This window comes from Staurois parvus, unplaced genomic scaffold (genome assembly GCF_062004578.1).
Source record: "Staurois parvus isolate SC_StPar_1 unplaced genomic scaffold, SC_StPar_1.0 ptg000157l, whole genome shotgun sequence".
Classification (NCBI taxonomy): Eukaryota; Metazoa; Chordata; class Amphibia; order Anura; family Ranidae; genus Staurois; species Staurois parvus.
In genome coordinates, this window is record NW_028317953.1 from 977,258 (window position 1) to 1,001,497 (window position 24,240).

At 44.1% G+C, this 24,240-nt stretch overlaps 1 protein-coding gene across 1 annotated transcript in view; it reads left to right on the forward strand.

Annotated features, from left to right (window-relative positions):
• The first annotated feature begins 23,001 nt into the window (after window positions 1-23,001).
• DSC2 (desmocollin 2) overlaps window positions 23,002-24,240 on the forward strand; it is a 42,263-nt gene continuing 41,024 nt past the window's right edge. The window contains exon 1 of the mRNA XM_089675698.1: window positions 23,002-23,387. Within this exon, the coding sequence (XP_089531824.1) occupies window positions 23,328-23,387 (60 nt within the window). The 5' untranslated portion in view covers window positions 23,002-23,327. The remainder of the gene's footprint in view (window positions 23,388-24,240) is intronic.

The window sequence follows — 24,240 nt, forward strand, 5'->3', positions numbered from 1 at the left end:
GTTCACTTTAAAATTGATGGGCAAATTGGGGTCGATTTACTAAGGCTCGGTTCACACTACTGTGCACCGTACAGCCTGCGTTTGCTTGGACATGGCAGCCCATTCATTTGAAAAAGCTGCTGTGCTGCGTGTCCCGCACAAAAAAAGTTCAGGCACCATTTCAGAAACGTCTTTTTGACCATGCAGGTTCCACACCCGTGATCACGCTGAGAATGACTGGCAGCCTCGCATGGCTCACAAGAGTGTGAACCCAGGGTCAAAGCCAAAAGACTGTTTACTTTGCAAAGGAATTTTAAAGACACCTTACTGAATAAGCTAACATTTCACTTTGCAAAAGAATACCCAATCATGTGCAAGGAAAAAAAAAAAAACCTTTTTGCTTGCACATGATTGGATGATAGAAGTCAGCAGAGTTTCGCCACATCACTAGGCTCTGAGAAAATTTCCTTACAAAGTGCAACTTACAAACAAAATAGTTCACTGGCCAATAGTAAATCAAACTCGTGATTCCAGTGCCAGGCAAAATCAATATGAAAATAAATATTTTATTGTTATTAAAAAATAAACCTTTATCCCAGCAAGTGAATGTGTCAAGAAAAAGACAATTTGTGGTAGGGAGCATATTACTTGCATTATGAAGTGCCCGTGTTCCCAGAGCCTTAGAATTGATACATTTCCTGCAGTATGCAGTAGATTTCTCCATTCTTACGTATTGTAGATTGTCCTGTCCTATCCAAACAAAAAAAGATTTAAAAAAGTTGTCTGTAAATTGGGTCTGCTTGGCTCTTTGTTTATGTACTACAAGGGTATTTATTCAATACTTCTACTTCTTCAAGGCACAACATTTACCCTAGCAAATAGAGCAGTGTAATAGCTAAAATATTCACACAGGCCAATACGTAGGGCTGATCTGTAATATGGCAACTATGTAAATTACCATTCACTCACCATATAAAGCGTGATTCATGAATTCTTCTAGCAGATACCCTATCAATTGCCATAATTATATACATGTCACCGAGTTTATTTTAATGATGAGGTGACATACTGGACATTACGCTAGTAATATACTAAGCAGTTAGATGGTTTATCTTCTGAGGCACCCTTGTTGAGTTTACTTTTGAGTCAAATGCAAAAACTACGACAAAATGAACCTTCATATCACAGCTTAAGGCGGCCATAGTTGGTACAAATCTCAGCCGGTTCAGCAGGGACCAGCGGAGATTTGAACCATCTATGGGCAGGCTGACTGTACCCAATTTGAATGTTGAATGACTTGAGTACAACCACTGTGTTGGATTTTACATGTCATCGGCTATAGCCACTAGCAGTAATTGCTGTGTTCTCCTGATGCCACGCTACACCCCCTCGGCCAAGAGAACACAATAGCTCCGCAGGAGGGATTCCCCCATCAATACTAACTGGGGCACATTTTTTTTCCTGCAAAAATATGTACACTTCTTATTTTTCTCTTTTGCTCTTATCAGTTTTTCAGTTAAAAAAGTGGAATAAAAATGCATCCTTTTAAATCCTATGGAACTCTTTGCACTGGTCAGTTGCTTTTCAGTTGCATTTGTGTCTGCTTTCACACTGCTCCATTTCAAAAATGTGGTAAAAACACAATCTTCTATTTTTTTAACTAAAACATTTATCAAAAACTGGTCAATGTGAAAGTGCCATTAAGTGTATATAAAACTTAACAATTAACTTCTCCTATTTCTCCATTTTTATACAATTTATTGCATTTTTTTATAAATGAAAAAAATTAACTGTTCGTCTTTCCAAAAATCTTGTAAGCTGATAACTTCCTGTTAGCTTTCTGCCGCTGTCGCACTGTTATCAGTCACATTGTTCCCATTTATCTCTTTACAATACATATAACTATGTCTCTAAATAAAGTTGTAAACTAGGTAAGTTGTTACATCAACATGATTTCATTGACACTCGGAGGGAACCTAACCCATTGACTCGTGACTTTACGCATTATTTGCACGTACATGGCACAAACTCACGGATAGATCATATTCTGGTCCTTGCCCCTCTGGTGCCATTTTTAACCTTAGCCAAAATCTTTACCATGCCTTGGTTGGACCATTCCCCAGTGAAATTGACCCTTACAGACTTATGGACTAAACCACCACCTTCTTCATGGCACCTGAATGCTTCGATACTTAATGATCTGGTGATATTTATAGAAAAAGACATGGCAATTTTTTTGCAACGCACCTTTGGCTATTTCCCCCATTATTAATTGGGCAGCACACAAGGCCGTCATTCGGGGTAAATGAATACAAATAGTGGCCAGAACAAAGTGTAATAGACAGAGTACGATTAAAAAACAGGAGGCAGAAGTGCAATGGCTACAGGAGGACTCCCCAGATAGACCTTAGATATAAAATTGACCAGGCCCACATAGCACTGAATCTGAGCTTGACCACTCAGGCAGAAAAATATCTCCACTGATCGCATCAATATTCCACTATGGGGGATAAGCCTATCTCCCTACTTGCAAGAAAGCTGTCTCCCCATGTTTTTACGTTGGCACTGCTGAGACTACGTATAAAAAATGGCCAACTGACTCAAAATCCACAACACATCTTGCACAAATTTTTTTACATTTCTATTCTACGCTTTACGCTAAACCGGCCCCAATTCAAAGTACAGTGGCAGACAAATTCTCCCATGATATTCCTTTGCTGACATTAAAACAGACACATAAGGAGCAGCTAGACAAAGAGTTCACGGAAGTGGAAGTTCAGACGGCTTTTAAGAGCCTGAATCTATCCAAAGCACCAGACTCAGATGGATTTACTAGCCACTATTATAGAAAATACCATAAAACTCCGACTCCACATCTGTGCTCTTTCTTTAATGCAGTACAGCAGGGTATGCCCCTTCCTGTTCAGGGTAATATGACGTTTATACATGCTATACCAAAGGCGGGGAAGGACCATGGAGACTGTTCTTGCTACTAGACTAAACTCTTTTCTAGCCCTCTATATACATCCTGATCAAGCATGCTTTGTCCCTAATAGGCAAGCCTTAGATCAAACACGACCAGTCATAGATATCATCTTGGCTGTCCACTCAAATTGGGATAGGAAAGGGGTCAGACGGAGCATGCTTTTGTTGCTGAACGTGCATAAAGCTTTCGATTCCCATTCGTGGGTATATGCTATGACACGCTATGAGTTTGGTCCACAGTTTATGTCAACACTTCGGATCCTTTATAATACCCCCACAGCAACTGTGGTGATTAAGGGCTATAGATCTCAAAGCCTAACAATACACAGAGGCACTAGACAGGGTTGCCCCATCCCCCATATTGTTTATCTTAGTCCTAAAGCCTCTGGCTATCAAAATTCCACATTGCATTGCCATACAGGGCATAGAATGTGGGGAAAAAGAGCACAAATGTGCTCTCTTTGCGGATTACATTTTTGATGTTGCTATCTTTTCCCATCATCTCTATTCCTAATTTACAGATGATATTGCGGCCATTTGCATTAATATCAGGACTTAGGGTAAATTCAGCTAAATTGCAAGCCCTGAATTTATCATTGGAAGATCACACTGCGACCACCCTTAACCCCCCTAGCGGTATTCCCGAATGTAGCTCAGGGTTATGTTTCAGTACCAGAAGTGGTAACCCTGAGCTACACTCGGGATTACACTGCAGCGTTGCTTCGGGATCCCTGGATCACTTACCTTGTCCTGCGTTGTCCTCCTGCTGCATCCCCGGCCATGTTCTCCAGCCGATTACGGTTTCCGTTCCTTGTGAGCATCGGGACATACGGGGGATGGAACCGGTGGGAGATTAAAAAATGTCAACATTTTACATACACATAATACACTAAAATCACATAGTATTACATTACTGTATCAAACCATTCCACATACATTTTGTCCCTAGTGCTTTTTCTAGTGCCCTGCCTGCATTTTTACTATTCTTTCTGCTTGGAAACTGAGAAATGTCCATGGCATCCCTTTAGGTCAAAAGCAGTTTTAGATCAGCTAGAAAACAGCAATAGTAACTTAGAACCACTTGCAGAATTGAGTGATGATTCGTGGGGAAATTCGTCATCAGACACTGAAAACGATTCTGCGACTGAGCTCAATGATGTGCAAACTTGGCGCTCTGTTTCAAGTTTCAGTGTTTTTGGTTTGATTACATTATTGAATAAAATGTATTATTATTATATTGTTATTTTTTATGATTATTTATTATATTATAATTTATGATTTCGGGTTTCAAATGTTATCATACCCGGGATGTTTACTAGATTCTTGTTTAGACAGATTTCAGTGAGTTATTCCTAAGAATTACAGGCCTACAATAAAAAAAAACTAACAACATATTTCCATTGAAAACAATGTACCACTTTGAGCACAGAAATACTGACATAATCATACCGCTAGGGAGGTTAAGAAAACCTACACATTTCAGTGGCAGTCCGAGTCCCTTCTGTACTTAAGTATTTTGCTTACACTCTCTTCACATACTTTGTACATGAAGAATTATCCACCTTTATATAAAAAAAACTCTCCAAAGATTTGACCAAATGGCAGAATAATCTGCCTTGGAGGTTTGACAGACTATATTCATTGAAGATGAACATTCTTCCACGGCTATTATATCTGTTCCGTACTATTCCTGTGGCAATCAGTATAAGGAATTTACATACATTCCCCCCAAAAATGCTGTCCATTTTGGGTGGCCAAGAGGCCTAGGGTGAACAAGCGTACCCTATATACCTCTAGAAAGAGGGGTGGATTGGGAGCTTTGGATCCAGCAAAATATTTTTATGTGGCCCAGATAGCACAATTGATTAAATTCAATACTAAGAGACCTCACGGCTTATGGATGCAGGCAGAGACTTGTACCTGTCCAGAAAGACCCATATTTCACCTGATGTGGCTATCGTTTAAGGATAGGCCTACTATCTTGTGCCCATCTCTGTCATTTTCCCTTGGAATGTGGGACAGACTAACGAGGGCACACAATTTTAAATCTCCACCCAACCCCCTGGCACCCCTTCTTGGAATCCAGATTTCACCCCGGACCTCACCCGCCGAGCCTTTGAATGGTGGACCAATAAAGGACTAATACAGCTTAGATTGAAGTCTGACATTAGAGACATGCCACCTCTATGTTCTTTTTCCTTTTCCTTCTTCCTTGTTTCTTTTTCCCCCATTAATTATCTGTTTTTTGGGGGGAGTGTAACATGTCCATACCAGTTTTATGGGAAGCCCACTCCCACTCTGAGAAGTGAAGTCATTCCCTTCAATGAGTGGAGGCTGGGAATCAAGCATATTGTTAGTGCACTGTGTATCTCCTCTACTATATCCTATTGTAATTCAGTAGCATACGATGCAATAAGACTTAGTCGTATAGAACAGGTGGAGCAGTTCCGACCATGAGAATACCAAACTTGAAATGAACCGTGTGCTATGCTCTCACTACTTTTGTGTGTATAGTTAGGCTCAGTGCACTTGTGTCCTTTAGTAGCTTTGATCTCTTATACCATATGTAATTTTGTTTCTTGAATTAACATGTTTGTGGAGATGTATGACTTAGCATTGAAATGACGCCATCTTATGATGTAACACGTTCAATAAAAACTATTTGGAAAAAAATAGAAATAACTAGCAACTACGTTTTGGAGATGAGGCAATGGGAGGTGTTCTGCAGTCCTAAAACACTTTGGGGAGATTAACTAAAATTGGAGCACTAAGAATCTGGTGCAGCTGTGCATGGTAGCCAATCATTTTCTAACTTAGCTTGTTCAATTAGGCTTTGACAATAAAACCTGGAAGCTATTTGGTTCTTATGCAGAGCTGCACTAGATGTTACCCTCTCCAGTTTTAGTAAATCATCCTTTTCCTGTCTTATGCTGATAACCCTACTTCTTCATAGATAGTAGTCATCCTTCTAAAAGAAGTGTGACTTTCTGGATCACCAATTGTAATAAAGGCATAAAGACAGAATAAAGAAAAAAAAATGTTATAGCCACCATATCTAATGATTGATAAGCTGAAATGTATTAACTTTTTTTGTTCTTTGGTTCAGATATGCTTCCTTATGGCTTGTTTCATGGGTACGTACAAATGGACTTACACCACGGTCGCACGCCACGCAACTTTCAAATCGTATGCCAAGTCACACCCTATTGTCGGCAATTACAGAGGTCAAACAGGTGCGGTTCCGACTTGGTCGGAGCCGCACCCATTTCTAAAGTAGTGCCTGCAGTACTTTTCATGCGATTTGCATAGACATCTGTGTCAGATGTCTTGCAAATCACACCTGAAATCGGCATGTCCCCCGACTTTGAAATCATACGACTTCACTGTAAGTCACATGATTTCAAAGTCGGGCTTGATGTGACACGGGTGTTAAAGTGTTACTAAACCCAGGACCCTGCATTCACTATATCCGGTCTCCCACAGTACACAGAACATGGAAATGCAATTATTTTAGTAAATATAAACTGCTAAATATCTTTCCTCATCAGCAGTTAGAGCAGTCTTGTGACTTCTATCAGTGTTCAGCAGAGCATTGGTTAAAGCTTGTAGGAGGATGTCACAGTATGGGAGCCTGCCAATTATTAATCCCCTTATTAATGCCTTGTATCACATGCCCTCAGAGTCCTGCTCTGTATTGTTCCAATTGTCCCCTGTGTCACTAGGCAAAATGGCCTAATCAAATTACTCTGGGCCCCCTCCCTCCCGGCCAGCTGGCTGGGAGCTCTCTGCACACCTCCCAACTTGCTTTTCATCTATACAGACATTCATCCCTGCCCCCCAGGATGTCCCTGTAACCACCCTGATTCTCCCTGGGGTCTAGTATTCCCTTCCCCCCTCCCAGGTGCCAAGGCGACCGGGGAGCGTCCTGCAGCAGTTTCAGAGGCTGATGCTAGGCGCTCCGTTTTCATTCCGGTGTGCACTCAGCAAAGGATCTCAAGCTCCGGCGAGACCTATCTGACTAGACTCTGCAAGCCTACCCCAGCCTCAAAGAGACCACACAGGAGGGAAGAGGTGGCCAGAGAAAGCTTGCCTGCGATTGCGAGAGACCCCACAGAAAGGGGAGAGACTATCACAACCTGCGATTGCAACAGACCCCACAGAAGGGGGAGAGACTACCACAGCCCGTCTGCCAGAGCCAGAGGCCACCCGCCTGATCCGGACTCCACAGGTACCTGCGTTCTGCTTCATCCCTGGGAGACCAGGCACCCTGTTGGATCCGTGAGTACCTGCTTCCCCACTGTGTTACCTGAACTGTTGCGGTGGTGACCCCTCGCACCCCCTCCTGTGTCGGACTGCCCCTGTTACAGGGACACCCCCTTGGCTCTCCTAGTGGACTATAAGTGGGTGGGGCCTCTCGTTTCCCTTTAGTGGCAAATCCACCCTCTCTGCCACCCCCCGTATTGAAGGACTGCCGTCTGTTTGTCTCGATAAAGCTTTGTGAGTCTGTCATCCACTCTGTGTGTTCTGTCCTGCCTTTCCTCCATCACAGAGGAGTTTTCTGCTTTAGGAGGATGCAGAACCCCTGACCTCTGTCTGGACAGTGCTGATTGGCCCTGTGCTGATCACATGCACTCCCCCCCCCAAAAAAAAAGCCTCTCTAGCAATACACACTAATCTGAGCCTGTGCAGAGTGTCTCCACACCATGTGCCTTATCAGCAGATAAAAGGGGGGCACTGGAAAAAGGGGAAGATCAGAGAAGTCAGGATCAAACAGCCTTTTTACACAATGCAGAGGATTAAACCCTTAGCTTTCACAGTGAGTATAACAAGCATGCTTTACTGCATATACAGACTGATTTTACTGTTATAGGTTTAGTAACAATTTAAATGTAATAAAAACTGATGAATTAAAATCTGAAGGTGAGATGTAAAATCTTGCCTATGAATTGAATACATCAGTTGAGTACTGATTGGGATGTTTGTTGTCACAGGAAATTCTGCTAACTGAATTTAAAAGAATCCACTGTGAAATTAATGTTGATTTACTAAAGGCATACAGGTGTTCACTTTGCAAGGGTAGTTCCACTTTACGTGGAAAGAATACCCAATCACATGCAAGCAAAACAATATTAAGCTCTCATGCACAGGGGACGTTTTGATAACGCAGGTAACGTTAGCTGTGTAAAGTCATGTTAAAAAAGTGAGTTTTTCAGCTTTGTTTTTAGAGTTTTTGCATTAGCGTTTAGTGGCTTTTTTTTAGAAAATAAAGTCCAAAAATGCAGGTTTTCAGCATTTTTCAGTGTTAGAGCATTTTTACAGCTAAAAAACTCCTCCAGAAACCAACTAGTCCTGGGTTTTTTTCCAGCCAAAAAACGTTGAAACAGTCTATGTGTGCATGGAGACATAAGATAACATGCTGGGGGGTTTACTAGCTGTAGAAAAAAACATCAAAAGCCAAAAACAGCAGCTGTAAAAACGTTAAGTGTGCATGAGGACTAAAAAAAACATTGTTTCCTCCCACTATAATGTAAAGTGCTGAGCAAACCATTGGCGTTATATAAATCCTGTAGAATAATAATAATGTTTTTTCTTGCAAGAGAGTTATTGACTGAAGTCAGTAGAGATTAACCTCATTCACTAAGCTCTGGGGAAAATTACCTTGCAAAGTGTAACTTCCTTTGCAAAGCAAACAGTCTTCAGTAGATCAACCCAATATGTTGCCTTTGTCTATTATAAACATTTGTACTATACTCTAAATTACATGTAAAACAAATAAATAACAGACACGAGTAAATAAATGTTAATGTAGTAGTAAATCCAAAAGCAAACATTTATTATATTGCAGCTTACCAATTCTTAGATGTGATGGCTGCATTAGTTTTCTTTTTTAGGATTTTTCTTTTATTTTCACCTGGTAATCCTGCCAGTAAATCTGTTGTTTTTTCGTTAGAGGGTTGAGACATACCATTTACCACTGACAGGGGTGCTTACAATGCCAAGGTTCTGAGGAAGAGGCAAGTCCTCCAACGCTCTAGCCTGTTGGATTTCCATTTTGTCCCACTATGTGATGTATCGTGGACTGGAAGTTGCTCTTTTACTATGACAAGCTTTGATTCACCTGTTGGTTTATGAGTATATTACTTACCACGGTTTTACTAATAACAGTCAGGTTTTTAGGATATAGCACTAGACTGGTGCACCCTTTGTTTAGTTTTGTGATTTCTGACTACAGCCATCTTGACTAAGGGCTGACTATATATGTAGCATTTATTTCCTGGAATCCATCTGCTGTTAGCTCAGGCATGTTGGCAGGAGGGTGTGCTTAGCTGAAAGCTCCTCCCCTCTTCCCATCCTGAAGGCTCTTGGGATGTAGGACATAATTTGCCTAGGCAAGAAACTAGGAAGTAACTGAAGAAATGTTAAAAAAAAGTTTAAAACAAGTAAATATGATATGCTAATGCTTGCAGCATAACGATTAAAAATAGTTTTGATTGAGAGAGTGAAGTTCTGCTTTAAAAAAGTGTTAGCTGGAGTTCAGCTTAAGTTTGTTATGCTGGCTATACATTATGCAATTTTCTTGTATAATTTCCCTGTAGATTTACTCAAACCATATAATATGAGGTCAAACCTAAACACTTTCAATTTGTATGCAACCAGGCAGGCACATAGCTGAAGGTAAATCTAAAAGGAAATTGAACAAGAAAATTGTATAATGTATGGCCAGCTTAATACAAGAGGTGTGTTACTGGTCAGATCGCTAGGTTATAACAGAGGGAAAAAAAAACTAAAAAAGAACACAATAGCAGCCACCCTTATCTAACTATTGGTAAGCAGCAACATAATACTTTTTTGGTCCTGGGTTTAATACTAAATATTGTGCTTTATTGGCCTCCTGGACTGGTATCATGCTTCCTTGATGATTTTTCTGCCTGGCTACTTTCTCTCCTCTGAAATAACCGCTATCATTCTTGGTGACTTTAACATTCCTGTTAATGCTAACACCCCAGCTACCTTTCAATTTCTCAAACTAACCTCATCTTTTACATAACACATTGGAAATACACTCCTACCCACTCTGACAGCAACACCCCTGACCTTGTATTCCCCTTCCTCTGCACTCTTTGAAACTTCTACAACACCCCTTATCTTCTCTCTGATCATAACCTTAACTCTCACCTTGCCTTCAATGACCTGTCCCTTCAACCAGAAGGCAGTTACCCATAGAAGCCTTCACCACCTCAACCCTTTTCTTCTCAATTCTGCCATACATTTGAGGGAGTGTGGCATAAAACTAGGTCCGTGCAAAACATTTCCATGTCTAAATGAGGAAAGAACAAAGAGCTCAGAGCTCTGAGGAAGAGGCAAGTCCTCAAAACGAGTCAGCCTTTTGGATGTCTAAACTCCCTATTGCGGACTGTTACTCAGCGCGGTGTTGATCCAGCTGTTCTTTTATGATGTGCCTTGACTATATTGTCGTTTGTGAGTACAACACCTACTTTATTTTTTATTAAACATTTTTTATGGTAATGCACTAGGCCTGTGCGCCCTCTCTTTGTTCTTTCCCCATTCAGTATATTTGGATTCCCCCGGTCCATTTGAGGGCAGCAAGGTGTGCATGTTCCAGGACACTCTTAATGTGGTTGTAGCCTGCATCGAGTCCATCCCCAAGCGCAGGAGCATTTGTGTTTGCTGGTTCTTTATTTCCCTGTCTAAACCTGCCCTCATAAAATATAAAAATTCACTCTGTGCTGCCAAACAGACCTATTTTATGACTCATCCAGTCCATTTCACTTTCCCATTTTGACCCTGCCACTAGAGGGGAGGTAGCTAAGCTTTTCTCTGACACCCATCTCACCACTTTCCCTCTGGTCCCCACAACCTTGCAACTGCTCAAGTCACCTTCTTGTTCTATTTTACACTCTTTTACTCACATCTCTAATCTCTCCCTAAATGCTAAAGCATGCACAGATCACCCTTGTACTTAAAAAGCTCTTGTTGGACCCCACCAGTATGAATGATCTAAGACACATCTCTTTGCTCCTAATTATCTCCAAACTCCTAGAACACCTATTCTACAGCTGTCTGGGCTGCTACCTCACTGATAACAATCTTCTTGACCCCTTAGTCTAGCTTTTACCCTTCATCATAATCGATCACCAGCTCCTCAAAAAGCTCCACTCCATTGGCTTCCAAGATACTGCTCTTTCCTGGTTTTCCTCCTTCCAATCTACGCACTCCTTCAGAGTCACTCACCTCCTACCTCCTTAGCCTCCAAGACTTTGCTCTTTCCTGGTTCTCCTTCTACCAATCCTTGCACTCCTTCAGGGTCATCTACAAATCTACTTCCTTGCATGGTTTCCAAAAGAGTTGGGCTTGATGTTCGAGGTAAACATAAGCTCGATTCGAACATCAGCATTTATGTTTTTGCCGAACACACGAACAGCAAGGGTCTTTGACGGGCTGTTTGCCTGCCATGCCCCACAATGCACTGTGCCCTGACAGTGCATTGTGATTGGCCAAAGCAATACATCTCAAGCAATACAGGTCAGGTGCAATGCTTTGGTCAATCACAGAGCATGATGACATCACAAGAGGATGGGCCACCCAGTGACCTGCCCCCTTGTGATATCATCACAGCATTTAAGAACAGCCTGGCCTAATGCAGCTGTCAGGCGCCGGGAGCCAGCGTTGAGCGTGAAGTGCCTTTTTTTTTCTTTTTTTGGATTGGCAGTAGCGGCAGGCATCCTGATTGCCATTGGATCTATTTCGGGGGACATTTTTTTTTATTTCTTGTCATTTTTACACTAAAAACTTTTGTTTTTGAATGAGTAGCAGTACCATGTACCCCATACTCATGTACATGGGGGGCCAGGATCTGGGGGCCCCTTGTTAAAGGGGGCTTCCAGATGCTGATAAGGCCCTGCCCGCAGACCCCCACAACCACTGGCCACAGTTGTGGGGAAGAGGCCCTTGTCCCCATCAACATGGATACAATGTGCTTTGGGGGGAGCCCCTCTGCCCCAAAGCACCCCCCTATGTTGAGGGAATGTGGCCTGCTATGGTTCAGGAGGGGGGCGCTTGCTCGTCCCCCAGCTTTCCTGACCTGTCAAGCTGCATGCTCAGATAAGGGTCTAGTGTGGATTTTGGGGGGGACCTCCATGCCATTTTTTTTTAATTTTGGCGTGGGGGTTCCTCTCAAAATCCATATCAGACCCGCAGTTTCCTCACACTTCAAAGACATGCTGGTAGCTTAATTGGCTCCTGTATGTATGTGAGTAAAGCCTAGTACACATGGGCCAGGTCGGGTGGCATCGGTTGGTTCAATAGAACCCAGCCGTCATTCGGCCGGCGTGCACAGTTGCCGGTCCAACAAAAACTGGCTGGTTGTCCGCCTTCTGTCAAAGGGGCATGACCGAACAAATACAATGGCAGAGAGTGCTGACGGGAGTGTTCTGGCAGGGCAGGGGGGTTGTCCCTCCTGTTATAACCATATAGCACAACAGGGGAGATTGCTGTACTAACATTGGATAGTTAGTACAGTGGCTCCTCCTGAGCCGTTGATTTTTTTTTTAGGGCAGGGACTGATGTGACTGTACAATATATATGTAAAGCGCAGCATAAATTGTTGGCGCTGTATAAATACCTATAATAATAATTGTACTGTCTCTTTATTTTGCAAAGCATTGCACTCACTCTTAGTCCTAAATTAATCCTTTATAAAAATAATAATATTGAAATAAATAGCTAGGCAAAAAACACAAAAGTGCAGATTCTATGCTCATTTTTTCATTTCTATAATTGCATTTACATCAGTATACATTGTGAGATGATTAATTTATTATTGATTCTTTATAGATTTACTGTTTATTTAATATATTTTATTTTTCATTTTGTTGTGTATTTGTTAAGTTCTATGTATTGCCATTTTAAGAAAATGCTATGGCATTTCTACTTTAAGAGCTTTTAGAGCTAGTAGGAGGAGTTGGAGCAGGAAGTTTTTGTGATTAACTGCTTCCGGACCGCTCATTCTAGATGTATGGCCTGGCTGCACTGGATGGTGTACATGTACATGATCTAGCATTACTGGGTAGAGGGCACGCTTCCTCCCCCATGCCGTCTGTGCGGTCAATCAATGGTTTATGGCTGTAATCTGTTGGTCGACTGAGTGAATGATAGAAGAGAGCCCTGTGTTGGTAAGCAACACAGGGCTCTCTATGAGTGCAGTGATGAGGCTGCTTTTTTCTCCCTGCAAAGCAGGGAGTAAAAAGCAGTCACATCCAGTAGTAAAAGCAATACACATTTTACACTTCTTAACCCTTTTATTGCCCTACCTGTTAAACCCTTCCCAGCCAGTGTCATTAGTACAGTGACTGTGTATAGTATTAGCATGATCACTGTATTATTGTCACTGGTGATGTCAGTGTCAGTTACTCATTTCCCACAGTTGGGTCAGTAGTGTCAGTTAGAGTCAGATTACCTGATGCACAGTCCCACTATAAGTCGCTGATTGCCACCATTACTAGTATAAATAAATAAAAATTCCAATATACAGTATTTATGCATTGTTTGCAGACACTATAACTATCATGTAAACCAATTAATATGCTTTAATTGGGCTTTTGTTTTTACCAAAGACATGTAGCAGAATACATTTTGGCCCAAATTTATTAAGAAATTTGATTTTCTATTTTTTAAAAAATTGGATATGTTTTATAGCAGAAAGTAAAAAATATTGTTTCCTGACAGACTCCATGGTAGCATACGTATAAGTTAGTCCCACCCTCTCCTATAGAACCCATAGACCTTTGCTCCTCGCCAAAGGCCATATTCCTTTTTTGTCCTCCTCCTATGGACCTAGTGTGTGCAAGCCTTACCTAATTCCCTTACACAAAACCTGGCAAGCCTCTCCGGGAGATGTGAGGTGATGTGCCGCGTGTCCATTCCAGAGGTCCCCAGCTAATGGCGGGGTATTGGACGTGGTACATGGATGCAGTGCTGGCGGAGTTGTGCAGATGCGTCCCCTCATCAATTCCAGTGTTCCTCAGCTAATTGCAGGGTGAAAATGAGCGAGCAGGAGGTGCCTGGAAGAGCTGGGGCCTATCAATGGCGGGTGATTTGCAACTTGGGCTGGATAGCCTGCCAACAGTAGGTGGACATGTAGTGCCCTGAACGTACAAGCCGTTCTCCGTGGCAGTCTTCCTTTACTTTTTCCCTGCTGCTAGTGTTTGGCTCATGGCGGCTGGAGCACCATGCTGCACTTCAGGCTGCCGCTTCCTGGTCCGCGATCCTCCCGGCGCATGCATGAGCCAGCCTCAGAATGAGGCTTGGCTTTGCGTGTGTGCAGTACAGCAAGATGGTGATGCTCGTGCATGTGTGCGGGCGTCACAGGGAGAAGCCGGGGTTCTGGCGCATGTGGTCTGGGCCGTCAGCACTATATCTTCAAGGCATGCTTGGGCATTCAAAAGCCCTCCTCATTTCAAGTTTCCTACAGCCTTCCACATTCTGGTGAAAAGAGGAAGATCCTGTTGTCCTACGTGGACTCTCCACTGCTACAGGGTGCTGTTGTGCCATTTCCGGAGGGCAAAGAATTTCAAGGCATGTATTTGCTCCTCTTTTTGGTCCAGAAAAGAAATGGGGCTTGGAGGCCGGTCATAGATCTTACCCATCTAAACTCCTTTATCAGGAAGTCAAAATTCAAGATGGAGACTCTTTTCACAATTCAACAAGCAATTCAACCAGGCGACTGGCTCCTGTTTATAGATCTGAAGGACGCCTACTTTCATGTGCCCATTGCAAAAGATTTTCAGAGGTTCCTCTGGTTTCCTGTGGACCAACGGCATCTCCAGTATGTATGTCTTCCCTTTGGGCTTTCAACGTCATTTTCAAAAGTCTTGTTGGCGGCCATGGCCCTAATCAGAACCAGAAGCATTTGCCTGCACCATTACCTAGACAACCTGCTCCTACTATCCCAGGACAGAGAACAGCTGCTACAGCACAGGGCCCATGTCAACTCGACCCTTATCGGGTTTGGGTGGGTGTTGAACATGCAGAAGAGCCAGTTGGAGCCCACACAGTCTCTAATATTCCTCAGGACTAATTTCGACATGGTCAGCGCCACCATCTCCCTGCCCTTGGAGAAGATTCTGGCGATCCAAAGCCGAATACTACCTGCCCTGTCCTAGTCACATCTTTAGGCCCTCCAATGCTTGAAAATCATTGGCACCATGGTGGCCGCTGCGCCGATGGTGAAGTGGACACAGTGGAGAATGCGACCCTTCCAGAAAGACTTTCTTCAACAGTAAAACTCAGGCAACATGGGCCAGATTATTTACATAACTCTGTCCATGAAGGAGAGCCTTCCTTGGTGACTACAATGGAAGAATCTGCTCAGTTGCCACTCGATTGTTGCCATCTCCTGGGTCATAATCATAATGGATGCCAGCAACTCCAGATGCCAGTCATAGATAGCTCAGGGCAGATGGAGTTTTCCCACACACAGGTTGGGGTTGAATGTCCTGGAATTGCAAGCGGCATTCTGTGCGCTACGGACCTTCCAGCACCTAACACAGGGGAAATCAGTCTCCTTAGGTCTGACAATACAATGGCAGTGTCCTACATAAGTAGACAGTGCAGGACCCACAGCCTGTCGCTCTTGCAGGAGGTAGAGCCAATCACCTGACCTGGGCTCAGAGAAACTTGTTCAATATAACAGCAGTGTACGTCCCTGGAGTCCAGAACTCGCAAGCAGACTTACTATCCAGGGTTCAATTATACATCAACGAGTGGTCTCTCAACATAGTAGTCTTCAAGTGGATACTGATTCTCGGGATCAGGCTGGAAGTCGACCTGTTTGCCTCCCCATGCAACAGCAAACTGGAGATGTACTACACCAGGAATCGCTGTTCCCAGGCCTTCGGGATGGATGCTCTGATGGATCAGTGAAGGTTTTGCACAGCCTATGCATTTCCCCCAGGCCCTGTCATTTTCAGGTTTCTTTGGAGGCTCAGAGAAGAAGCAGTGGAGGTAGTGGCTATAATTCCGTACTGGCCAAGCAGGCCATGGTTTCCTTTACTGGCGCAGCTCAGCTTTCGGTATCTGGTTCCTCTCCCTCTCAAGCCAGACCTGCTGTCACAGGGGGCCATTCTTCACCCTTGCCCAGAATAGCTTCATCTAATGGTCTGGTTCTTGAGAGGGGGAGGCAGGAGGCCTTAGGCTGTCCTGCTTATTCATTCCTACCCTGATGAATGCCAGAAGACCAAGTACCAACAAGGTCTATGAAATAGTCTGGTCTAAGTTCGTGGACTATATCTCTGCCGTGGGCGGATCCTATAATAATCCGAGCGTTCAGGATGTCCTGGGATTCCTACAGTCAAGCCTGGACCTGCCCTGTCGGTCAGCACCTTCAGGGTTCAAGTGTCAGCCATCTCGGCCTTCACTAGAGTATAATGGGCTGACCACTCTCTTGTCCAGCAGTTCTTCAAGGAGGCGGTAAGGTTGAGGCCCCAGAGAAAACTGAGGTTCCCTAAATGGGACCTCCCGCTTGTTCTTAACTTCTTCTCTGGAGTTGTCCCAGAACCAGCTGGTTAACCCATAGTGAGGGAGCTCTCCATGAAGGCGACCTTTCTGGTGGTGGTTTCATCAGCAAAAAGAGTCTCTGAAATCAGGAACCTTGGCTGCAAAGAACCGTTTCTGACGTTCTTCCTGGATCGAGTGATCTTCATCCCTATGCTAGATTCTAATCCTAAAGTAACCTCGGTCTTCCACAAAAACCAGATTATCCTGCCAATGTTTAGAGCCTCTGGAGACAATGATGTTCACCCCCTGGATGTAGGTGAGACCTTAAAGCTGTACTTGCAGGTCACAGCATCCTTTCGTAGGTTCATCCTTTTCCATGGGAAGAGTAAAGGAGACCAGGCTTCTTCTGGGTCAATCACGACCTGGATTGTCCAGGACAACCAAATGGCCTACAGAGCTAAGTGCTTGGCACCTCCGGAGGCAGTGACCGCACACTCATCCAGAAGTGTGGCTACATTCTGGGTTGGCTCCTGACACATCGCCCCTGAGATGATCTCTAGAGTGGCCTCTGGTCCTCAATCAACACTTTTATGGCTCACTACTGTGTAGAGCCTGCTTCCTTATCTTCTGTTAATTTTGGTTTGAAAGTCCTGTCGGTTGATGAGGTGAATTAAAATATTTGTTTGAGTAACTGCCCACCTGTGTGTGTATGGCTAGTTATTTACCATATGTATGCTGCCATGGAGTCTGTAAGGAAAACGGAAAATTTCCTATCAAATACTTACCGTAATTTTCCTTACCTGATGGACACTAAGGCTGCAGGAGTACCCTCCCAACGCCATGAGTAGGCTAGTTATGGAACATGGCCTCTGGAGAACAGCAAAGAGAGTGGGGTTCTAGAGGAGAGGAGAGGGCAGAACTAATCCATACGTATTCTGCTGTGGAGTCCATCAGGAAAGGAAAATTACGGTAAGTATTTGATAGGAAATTTTCCGTTTTTGTTTTCAAAATTTTCAGTCTTTTTTTAATTTATATAATGAATAACAAAAAACCCAGTAGTGATAAAATATCACCAAAGGAAAGCTCTATTTGTGTGATAGAAATATAAATTTCACTTTATATCACAGCGATGCATGACCGTGCGATTGCCAGTTGAAGTAGCGTAATACTAAATAGCAAAAATGGGCTGGTCATGAAGGGGGTAAAATATTCCAGGGAGGTTAATAAAGATGGCAACCTGTTACCAGTCTATCTGCACTGCTGAGACACAACACTTAAGTTGGAAAGCCCAAGGTATATTAGTTGGTATTTTATGTGCTTTACTGGATAGCAGAATGTTTGTGTAGCCAGGTGCTAGCTGTTCCAATTGAATGCTTAGTACTAATAGGAACTGTGAGTGACAGGTCCACAATGCATCTGCTCACTATCTCTCTCAATCCTCCCAATTTGGCGGTACTGGGATTAAGACTTACAGCCGCAAGTGGAATATTGGGTGATGTATTTTGAGGGGGGTGGTGGTCCAGTGGTATTATGGTGGAGCAGCGAAAAGACTACAAGTTTCAGGAGGGAATAGGAGGAGGAGCAAATGGATTCATAGCGGGTTGCTTGGGAAGATTTGCGGAAGTTGGTGCTGGGAGGAAGGTGGGAGCAGACCTCTGTGTGTCCAGCAGTTTGGGACATCAGGAAGCAGAGTATAGCCTTGTTTGCTACATTGCTGCTGTACATTGTCACAGAGAAAGTTACGAGCCTATTCGCCACCACTATCATCCACTAATGTGCATTTGTATGATTATTAGTATTGTACCACATGAGTGGCTGAATTCTTTGATTTATATTTGCAAACTTTTAATTAAAAATAACCACCTCCAAATTAAATAAATGCCCTACAACACAATCAACACCCTCCCCTGAAGGTGTACAAAATCATATAAAGTGACAGTGTTTTACAAATTCATCCTAATACATAATAGCTGTAAAATATAATATCTCTATTTGCCTTAATCCCAAAAATAAAAATAAATAATATTTTTTATATAAAGTCCACTAAAAATTAAAATCCACTGAAATTTCTTTACAATCCACCAAATGACAGTCCAAACAATTCTTCCAACGATATCCAAAAATCATCCACCTCAAAAAAGAAAATTCGCATAGTGCATTACCTTTTATAAATCAAAAATTCCATACAGTTAATATAGTGAATATTCGTGAAAAAAAATAGTGAAAAAACGTGAAACCCTTACCAACCATCCCATCCCATTTTGAAGCATACTTTATTGGGATGGTTGGTAAGGGTACCGTTACTACAAATAGAAGTGTGCACCAAACTTTGCTGTGGTGTTGATGTGGCACTGCTGAGTGTTATATACACTTATTTCTCACTGATTCACGTTTGTTTCACGTTTTTTCACTATTTTTTTTCATGAATATTCACTATATTAACTGTATGGAATTTTTGATTTATAAAAGGTAATGCACTATGCAAATTTTCTTTTTTGAGGTGGATGATTTTTGGATATCGTTGGAAGAATTGTTTGGACTGTCATTTGGTGGATTGTAAAGAAATTTCAGTGGATTTTAATTTTTAGTGGACTTTATATAAAAAATATTATTTCTTTTTATTTTTGGGATTAAGGCAAATAGAGATATTATATTTTACAGCTATTATGTATTAGGATGAATTTGTAAAACACTGTCACTTTATATGATATTTGCAAACTTCCCTGAATATTTCTTGTAGGATGAAATTTGTCGTTTGGCACTGTAGCCCTCTTATTTTGGGGTGGGGGGTTATGACAAATGGCCCTCCCCAGACAGGATATTGTGCTAAACTTGTAGGTTAATAAGGGAACCAGAACTTTTGCTAAGTGGAAGAGTGTGTTTGATAATAAAATTGGCAGGGCCGCTGTGAACATAGGCTAACTGGTTAGCACTTCCACCTGGCAGTACTAGGGTCCTTGGTTCGAATCCCAACCACGGCACCATCTTCCTGGAGTTTGCATGTTCTCCCTGTGCCTGCATGGAATTCCTCTGGGTACTCCGGTTTCCTCCCACACTCCAAAGACATGCTGGAAGGTTAGGGACCTTACATTGTACACCTCTTGTGGGTTAGAGCCTGATGTGAACGTATGATACATATGTAAAGCACTGCGTAAATTGATATATAGGCACCTGCAATAAATAAAAATAATAAATAAATAACTAAATAACAGATAAACTACTGCAACTAACATATAATATTCAGCATAAGTATATAGATGCACGCTAATATCAAAATAATACAAGCTTTATATTATTATTATACAGAATTTATATAGCGGCAACAGTTTGCTCAGCGCTTTACAATATAATGGGAGACAATACACCAACAATACAGTTCAATACGAGAGGGATAGGAGCAGGGGTGGACTGACAACTCATGGGGCCCCCGAGCAATAGGGGATCATGGGGCCCCTGTGTCCTCGCCCACACCCAAAAAAGCCTATGAAAAGCCAATAAAAGGTACCAGGGGCATCTCATGGGGCCCCCTACTGACCCCGGGCCCTTGGGCAGTGCTTGAGTGCTCGAATGGTCAGTCCGCCCCTGGATAGGAGGGCCCTGCTATAAGAAAAAATGAATAACAGTACATACATCCACTGTAGCAAAAGGTTTTATCAGTCAAGGGCCCAACCAGAGCCCTAGCGTAACATATACCCAGGTATATACAGTTATTAATAGGATACCTGTAGATGAATGTTGCAGCAAAGTTCACTTGCAGGATCCCCTGAGGATGATCGTGATGAAACATCCAACTTTGTTTTGGAGACCTGAAGACAAGATCTTTGGCCTGGAATGCAGATTCTCATCAACCGAAACCGTGGCGTTGCACTGTAAGTCAGCCTGTCTACTCAGTGTTTTAGTCCCTATTAGTTTCTAATCTTTAATGCAGCTGGACCTCTAATTATCCAAAGTGGCCACTGGATGTCTAACCTGGCTCTAGCCTATGTTGGTTATTGAGCCCTAAGCTAAAACCAGCTATAGAATTCCAGAACAGAAGGGACAGGGTTAAGTAAAATAACAGGAGCTACATATAATCTCTATTACAAGGAGACAGATATACTCCTGTCACCAGTCTCTCTCTCCCTCTCTTTGTCTCTCTCATATACACTAAGGTATATCTCCTAGATTGCAAGCTCCAAGGAGCAGGACCCTCAAATCCCTCTTGTATTGAACTGTATTGTTGCTGTATTGCCTCCCGTTACATTGTAAAGCGCAGAGCAAACTGTTGGCGCTATATAAATCCTGTATAATAATAATAATAATAATATCACCTGGATCAGGGCTGTACTGAGGGTGTAGGACTACAGAGGGATGACACTGAGAGAGAGGACGATATAGCAGGGAGATGAGACTGGAGGAGGATGACATGAGATGGAAGAGGAGGAGGACATGGAATGGAGGAGGACATGTGATGGGGAGGCCCAGGAGAAGGCCGTGTGATAGGGGAGAGAATACTGAAAGAGGAGGATATGTGGTGGAGGAGGCCAGAAGGAGGGGGACATGTGATGTGTGAGATGAGACTGGAGGAGGATGACATGGGATGGAGTAGGAGGAGGACATGGAATGGAGGAGGACATGTGATGGGGAGGCCCAGGAGAAGGAGGACTTGTGATAGGGGAGATAATACTAAAAGAGGATATGTGGTGGAGGAGGCCAGAAGGAGGGGGACATGTGATGTGGGAGATGAGACTGGAAGAGAAGAATAGGTTATATCAAAGGCAATGAGTACCCTTTTAAATGGATGTGTTATCTCAGGTACAGTGGCAGGGACAGTGGGTACCCCTCTACATGAATGGGTTATGTCAGGGACAGAGAGTACTGCCCTACATGATTGGGATATCTCAGGGACAGTAGGTACCCTTCTACATAAATAAGCTACATCAGGGACAGTGGCAGGGACAGTAAATACCCCTCTACATGGATGGGTTACATCAGGGACAGCAGGTGGCCCTCTACATAGATGGGTTATGTCCGGGACAGTAGATACCCATCTACACGGATGGGCTATGTCAGGGACAGTAGGTGCCCCTCTACACGGATGGGCAATGTCAGGGACAGTAGGTACCTCTCTGCACAGATGGGCTAAGTCAGGGACTGTAGGCATCCCTCTACACGGATGGGTTACGTCAGGGATAGTAGGCGCCCCTCTACACGAATGGGTTACGTCAGGGACGGTAGGCGCACCTCTACACGGATGGGTTACGTCTGGGACAGTAGGCACCCCTCTACACGGATGATTTACGTCAGGGACAGCAGGTGCCCCTCTACAGGGATGGGTTACATCAGAGACAGCAGTAGCCCCTCTACACGGATGGGTTATGTCAGGGACAGCAGGCGCCCCTCTACAGGGACGAGTTACATCAGGGACAATAGTCGCCCCTCTACACGGATGGGTTACGTCAGGGAGAGTAGGCGCCCCTCTACACGGACGGGTTATGTAAGGGACAGTAGGCGCCCCTCTGCATGGACGGGTTACGTCAGAGACAGTAGGCGCCCCTCTACACGGATGAGTTATGTCAAGGACAGTGGCAGGGACAGTAAATACCCTTCTACATGGATGGGTTACATCAGGGACAGCAGGTGGCCCTCTACATAGATGGGTTATGTCTGGGACAGTAGGTACCCCTCTACACGGATGGGCTATGTCAGGGACAGTAGGTACCCCTCTACATGGATGGGCAATGTCAGGGACAGTAGGTACCTCTCTACACAGATGGGCTAAGTCAGGGACAGTAGGCGCCCCTCTACACGAATGGGTTACGTCAGAGACGGTAGGCGCCCCTCTACACGGATGGGTTACGTCAGGGACAGTAGGCACCCCTCTACACGGATGAGTTACGTCAGGGACAGCAGGCGCCCCTCTACAGGGATAGGTTACGTCAGGGACAGCAGGCGCCCCTCTACACGGATGGGTTATGTCAGGGACAGCAGGCGCCCCTCTACACGGATGGGTTAGGTCAAGGACAGTAGGCGCCCCTCTACACGGGTGGGCTAGGTCAGGGACAGTAGGCGCCCCTCTACACGGATAGATTAGGTCAGGGACAGTAGGCGCCCCTCTACACGGGTGGGCTAGGTCAGGGACAGTAGGCGCCCCTCTACACGGGTGGGCTAGGTCAGGGACAGTAGGCGCCCCTCTACACGGGTGGGCTAGGTCAGGGACAGTAGGCGCCCCTCTACACGGATAGATTAGGTCAGGGACAGTAGGCGCCCCTCTACACGGATAGGTTAGGGCAGGGACAGTAGGCGCCCCTCTACACGGATAGGTTAGGTCAGGGACAGTAGGCGCCCCTCTATACGGATAGGTTAGGTCAGGGACAGTAGGCGCCCCTCTACACGGATGGGCTATCTCAGAGGGAAGTAGGAAGGAATGCAGACGTCCCTCCCCCTCCAGCTCGGCTCCTGTGTTCTCACACATACAGATGATTAATGAACCGAGCCGATCACTCAGGACTTTGCCCTCCAGTCTGTGCGGATTCTCCATCTTACCTAGGACTGAGTCACACGAGAAAAGGCGGAGCCCAGAGTCAATAAAAGTTGTCCGTGACCCTCCCAGTCACACCTCCTGTCAGTCCCACCTTCCCGGTGTCCGGCAGGGAGGAGACAGGTGCGGAGTGTAGGCAGAGAAGAAAAGGAACAGACAGACTGTGCTGGCTGCCGGAGTCCGTGTACATTCCCTGTCCCAGCTCACAGCCAGCCAGTCGGAGGGGACAGCCTGACTACTGTCATCGTGTACACCTGGGAGCACATTACCGACCTACCGACACCGCTACCTACCGCCCGGACTCTACTGCCCTTTACCGGTCCTTCCAATGGGACCACCCCGAGGATTTGTCACTATGTGCTGCTGCTGGTACCTGGCACTGCTGCTGGTGAGTGCCGCGACACTCCTGCTCTTCTCTATCATTGTTATGGGTTCTGTGTTTACTCGGTCAGTGTAGAAAACAAAGGTATCTCCTTGTAACAATCACACACTAGAGCCGTTATTGTCCCCGTGTGTGCAGAGGGTGTACTTCCTATATAGAAATGTTCTTTTCTGTGTGTCTGTACACACACACTTCTATTTGTTCTCCTAGAACTCTAGATGGAAGGTTTCATTGGCCTCTCCCTATGAAGTTCAGTAGAAGGTATGCTCTGCAGCCTAGTGGCTGAGCAGGGAAATCCGAACAGAAGGAAACTCCTTTGTTCATATAACCTGGGTCCCTCGGCAGAGTTTGTCTGATCAGACGTGGCTGGAGCTTTCCTTGACAGCTGAGCTAACCCTTTGCCTAGGAGTCAGTTGTGATGATATGCTCGCGTTTTCTTTTCTTTTTTTACACCATAGATATTTCACTTGTTCCTAAATATTTGAATTATGAGAAGCTGATTACAAGGCAAATCTTGGGGTGTCAGGCTATGCTAAAGGGACACTGGGGTGTTAGGCTACAAATATTAGTAAGTAAGCTGGTCCCAGCAAATGTCAAATATTTTTCCTTCGAGTTTATTTCAGGTACTTATATAGCGCCGTCAATTTACGCAGCGCTTTACATATATATATATTGTACATTCACATCAGTCCCTAACCCTCCAGGGGCATACAATCTAAGGTCCCTAACTTACATTCATACATACACATACTAGGGACAATTTAGACAGGAGCCAGTTAACCTATCAGCATGTCTTTGGGGTGTGGGAGGAAACCAGAGTACCTGGAGGAAACCCGCACAGGGAGAACATGCAAAATCC